At 60.4% G+C, this 5,157-nt stretch overlaps 1 protein-coding gene across 1 annotated transcript in view; it reads right to left on the reverse strand.

The window, feature by feature from the left end:
- Positions 1-215: 215 nt before the first annotated feature.
- The window catches only part of EXOC3L2 (exocyst complex component 3-like 2), a 26,370-nt gene continuing 21,428 nt past the window's right edge, over positions 216-5,157 (reverse strand). The window contains exons 7-10 of the mRNA XM_012653304.1: positions 4,608-4,730; positions 4,050-4,205; positions 3,035-3,156; positions 216-846 (exon numbers count right to left, since the gene is read on the reverse strand). Coding sequence (XP_012508758.1) covers positions 558-846; positions 3,035-3,156; positions 4,050-4,205; positions 4,608-4,730 — 690 coding nt within the window. The 3' untranslated portion in view covers positions 216-557. The remainder of the gene's footprint in view (positions 847-3,034; positions 3,157-4,049; positions 4,206-4,607; positions 4,731-5,157) is intronic.

Here is a 5,157-nt window from a genome sequence, read left to right on the forward strand (position 1 = left end):
CGCAGCCACACAGCCCCGAGTCTCTGCACACAGGGGTCGGCCGGTCGCTCCTGGCCCTACGCAGCCTCCACTGCCCTGCCCAAGAGCTGGAGCCCGGCCCGGCCCTGGGCGTGAGAGCAGCCCTTGGCCCTGGGCCCTGCCCCGGCCCTTCCTCCTCCACACACTCAGGACTCAGCCCTTCCTTGTGTTAAATAGAAACCTCTTTATTCTAAGTATCGAACATTCCTTAATACATTGGATTTGGGCCAGACCTTGAGGTGAGGGGAAAGGGGGGGGCGGCGCTGGGATATTTCTGTAGAGCCTTCCAGAACGCCACCTACCACACTGGGCAGTGGCGGGAATGGGGGTGCTGGGAACGGGCTACCTAGCCTTGGGAAAGTCCTCGTTCCTTCTGGCCTCTGTTTCCCTTCTGACTTCGGGGTTGGGTGAGAAGACCTCTAAGGGTCTTCCCATCCCAGGGGTCTGCAGTCCCGGGCCAGGCGTCAGGAGGAGGCCACGCTCGAGGACGGCTTGTCAGCAGCAGATGGGGGCACCCAGGTCAAGGGCTGGGAGGGGCCTCAGCGTCGGGCCCGGGGCCGAGCCGGAGACGGAGGCCTGGGCCGGGGCAGACAGGCCAGATTGGGCCTGGCCAGCCGGGAGACGGGGAGGCAGCCCAGGAAGAGAGGGAGGCTGAGGCAGAAAGACGCGCGGGGCATGGGGATGTCTGCGAAGAAGGCACGGTCCCGAGGGGGTGACAGGTCTCCCCACTCAGAGAGTTCCAGGTCCCGGGCGACAGCCAGGATCTCCTGGCGGGCAGTCGTGTTTCGCAGGCCCCGGATGTCAAGGAGGGCCTCCACGTGCTTGCACCTGGGGGCGAGAACAGACAGGGGCGTGGGCGTGCTTGACTCCACCCGACCCCTGCCCCTCCCAGAACCTGCCTCAGCTCTGGAATCCCTTTCCTCCCCCCAGGTCCTTCCCTGGAATCAGCTCCCGGTCCCAGACCCTCACCTCATCCCAGCTCCCCTCCAAAACCTCGCTTCCAGCCACTTCCAAATCCCTCCACCTACAGTCGATGCCAGAATGCTCCCCTCCAAACCCAGCACTGAAATCTTCCTGTTCACCCCAAACCTCAGCTCCCGATGAAAATGAACCTTCAGTCTTCACCCCCATCTTAGCTCGGACGACTCCTAAATTTCCATCCTGGTACCATCGGGGCCATTTAAGCTCTGCGCTCTGCAGCAAACCCTTAATTTCATCTTCACTTTCATCCCAGACCTGCTCTACAATCGTCACTCAACTCGCCAGCGGGGCTCACCCACACTTCCACCCTAACTCTTGCCTCACTCCAAGGCCAGGTCTGGAAGCTTCCCTGCCACTGCAGTGTTAGAACCCTCGCCCAAAATTCAAATCAAGACTTCTCAACCTAGAGCCCATTCTAGAACTTTCATCCCCAAAGTTGACCTTGGAACACTCACTCCACCCCCATCTCATTCCCAGAATCGTGTTTCCCCGAAATTCCACTCCAGGACGAAAACTCACCTTGGGGACCCTCATTCCAACCAGAAACTTCATGCCCCAAACCAGCTCCATTCTGCAACCCTTGCCCCTAAACCCAACACACTGGGACCTTTTCCTTCTCCCCCACCTCAGCTCCAGATCTCGGATCCAAAACACTCCAGAACCGCCACCATGTTTGAACTCAAGATCGTGAGCCCGACATTTCCCTTCAAGAACATTCGTTTCAAACAGAGCTCTGGGGTCTTCCCTGCCACCTTCAGCCCAGCCCAGTGTCTTCATCTTCCCATATGCCAGGTTTGGAATCCCCACAGCTCCATAACAGTCATGCGAAACATGGCCCAAGAACCTTCCAGCTCAACCAAGCTCCAAAACGGGGCCCCCAAACTCAGCTTTGGAACGGCTCCTCCCAGCCCGGGTAGAGAACTCTCAAACTTAGCTTCACGTTCAAGTTCTGGTCTGAGATCCAAGACTCCAGTTCAGGAACTCCAACCCAGCAGGAATACTGGGACCCCTGGGGACCCCTTAGGACTCCAGGGCTCTGTGCCTTCCCAAGGACATGACCCCATGCCCCAGAACCAGAACTGACCATCCTGAATCAGTTCCAGAACCCTCACCCTCGATCCTGGAACATAAACCCACTCATGCCTCCGTCCTTGTTTCCGTGGGGTTTTGCATCTGAGTACAAAATACCAGTCAGCCCGAATAGCGCTGCGGGACTAGCGGTGCGCCTGCCACTGCCACCACCGCTGCCAGCACCAGAGCTCACAGATGGTGGGGTGGGGTGGTGGGGTGGTGGTCTCGTCTGGTGCACTGGCTTTGGAGCCAGTTTGCTGCCTGGGTTCAAGTCCCAGCTTTGCAACTGGCTAGCTGTGATATTTGAGAGGAGCTATTTAGTTTCTGCATGCCTCGGATGAGTTACTTACATATATTTTCTAAAATAACCTTAATTATGCCTCTTATGGAATGGACATGTAAGACGCTTATTTAGGTTTGAAATAACTCAAGGAGCAAGAACTGGTATTGTTACTGCTGTGTATGACGACGACCACGACGACAATGATGATGATGATGATGATGATGAAGAATTCCCCCAATAACCCCATGAAGAGAGTACTATTATCCCCATGGAACGGATGAGGAAACTGAGGCTCAGAGAAGGCCACATGGAAAGGAAGTGGCCCACCAGGATTTGAATGGCGCCTGAGCCAGCCGCTGTCCCAGTGCGTGTGCGCCCGCGTGCCCGTGCGTGTCCCCGTGTCGCCCGCGCCTCCCCTGCCGGGCCGGCCCTTCCTGCCGCCGGGCGGCCCTCGCCCCCCTGCCCTGGGCTTCCTGTGACCGCCTGTTTGTTTGCAAGCCCTGGTGGCGGAGGCGGCAGGAGAAGGAGGGAAATCGTATTAATAATGCCCTGGTTCCAGCAGGAAACGGCCGTCAGACACGCTCACCGCCTCCCTCCCTCGCCCAGGAGGCAGGAAACGCAGGGACCTCTGCCAAGGACGCGGGGAGACCTCGGCCAGGCTGGGGCAGGCGGGCCTCTCACCTGATGTCTGGGTAGTCGCGCACCAGCACGCCCACCTCCACCTGGATGCTGGGCGTGTCTTCCAGCTGCAGGACTTCGGCCAAATGGGGCACCACGGCGTCCAGCCACGACGCCTGCGACTCCTGCGCGGGAGGGCCCCGAGCTCACATCCTCGCCCCAACGTCCCCCTCCCAAGCCACACCCTCTCCCTACGCCTGCCTGCTCTTGCCCCTCCTGGCCTCAGTTTCCCCTTTTGTAAAACCTCGCAGAAAACAGACCGCAGCCAGATTTGAAGGAAAAATCCATAGTGTAATCTCCTCCCTGTAATCTCCTCCAGCCTAGCTCACAGCAACCTCACACTCCTGGGCTCAAGCGATCCTCCTGCCTCAGCCTCCCGAGCTAATGTGGGACTCAGGGACACCCCTCAAAACCTTCTCCAAGTTCGCAAAATGTTCCGATTGGGAGGAAATCGGATTAAGTGTACGAGGGAGCGCTCCGCATTCTTCCCTACATCCCCATGCGAATCTACAATTCTCTCAAAAATTTGTCCAAAACAAACATTCCAAGGACTCCACGCTAGAAACTTCTGGAATAGCGTCTGAGCGAGGCCCTTCCAGTCCTGCACAATACAACTGAGTACAAATAAGATTTGGCGATTTTAAATTCTTGGGCTTGGCGATGTTAGGGTTCCGAGTGTCGCATTTAGCTTCTGTTTATGCACGCAGCAGTAGTTCATGTTTAGGGACTGTTCACTCTGTGCCAGGGACCGTCCTAAGCACTTAGGAATAACTGATCTAATCCCCGCCGCAGTCGATGGGGACCCTTCTCCTCCTTTCGCAGCCGAGGAAAGCGCCCCGAGGCGAGCTCTCCGATTTTTACGCGCAAAGGGTACGCATCACAGTGTTAACTGTTGCCAGGGACCAAAAGCTGGGCGAGGCCCTGCCCCCGTCCCCCCCACCCCCGGCCTTTGAGTCCTGGGGTTCTCGGAAGCCGAGCTGTGCCCGGTTTCTGCGCGCCCCGCCCGGCCCGCACTGACCAGCCGCCGGAACAGCCTCTGCAGCTGCGCCGCGTCCTCCCGGAGCCTCCCGGCCACGCGGCTGCGGGTCCGCGCCGAGCTGCAGCGCAGGCGCCCGCGGAGCAGGGGCCGCACGTACTCCACCAGCGCCCGCCGGTGCAGCTCGGCCACTAGCGCCTGCGGGCGGAGGAGGGGGGACCCCAGGGGTGTGAGTCGCGCCGGACCAACCCCCACCCGCGCGCGCCCACCGGGGGCACCCAACGGGGACCCCTCCCGCAGGGCGCCCAGCCCCAGCCCCCACCCCCTCCCTGCCCGATCATGCCTTCCCCGACCCCTGATCAGCCGGTGGACACCCCTACCGGCCCCCAGCCTCTCTCCATTCCCCAACCTCCACTCTCAGAGGCCCCCACCCAGTCTGCACCCCGCCCCACACCCCAGTCCCCGCGGGCACGCCTCCCCGCACACCCCGGGCAGGGCGCCGCCTCCTCCACCCACGGGGGCCGCTCCCCATCTGGAAGGGAGGTCGCCCCAAGCAGGAGCGTTCTTGCTCTCCCCACCCCCACCCCCAGGCAGGCGCACCTGGTAAGGTTCGTCCTGCATCCGGCGCAGTGCCAGGGCCTGAGCGCCCAGCGTGCCCACGATGCCATCCAGGGCCTCCGGGCTGCTGAGCCACTTCCGGCGCATCAGCTTCTTGAAGTGCGGCTGATGGGACAGAGCAGGGGGTGGTAGTTCTCCTCCCTCCCACCCTCCCTCTTCACCTAGGAATAGGTTCCCAGAACTCTGCTCCACGCTGAACCAGGGCTGTGTGGGGCCAGAGACACATGAGGGATGTCAGAGTCAGGCCCTGCCCTCCTGGAGCTCACAGTGCAGAGGGGGAGAGAGACCAGTCCCCAGGCAGTGATGACCCACAGCTGGCAGGGCTGGGACGGGGGAGCCTAGGGGTTTAGGAAGCCCAGAGGGGATTCCTGACTCAGCACAGAGAGTTAGGAAGGCTTCCTGGAGGAGGGGACACCTGAGCTGAGGCCCAGGTGATGATTGTCCTTAGCCAGGGGAGGGGTGGGGCAGAGTGTGGCTCAATGGGAGGGAAGAAGCAGTCTGAAGAAGGCTGAATTTAGATCAGAGGTCAGGC

This window comes from Propithecus coquereli, unplaced genomic scaffold (assembly GCF_000956105.1).
Source record: "Propithecus coquereli isolate 6110/MARCELLA unplaced genomic scaffold, Pcoq_1.0 Scaffold42, whole genome shotgun sequence".
NCBI lineage: Eukaryota > Metazoa > Chordata > Mammalia > Primates > Indriidae > Propithecus > Propithecus coquereli.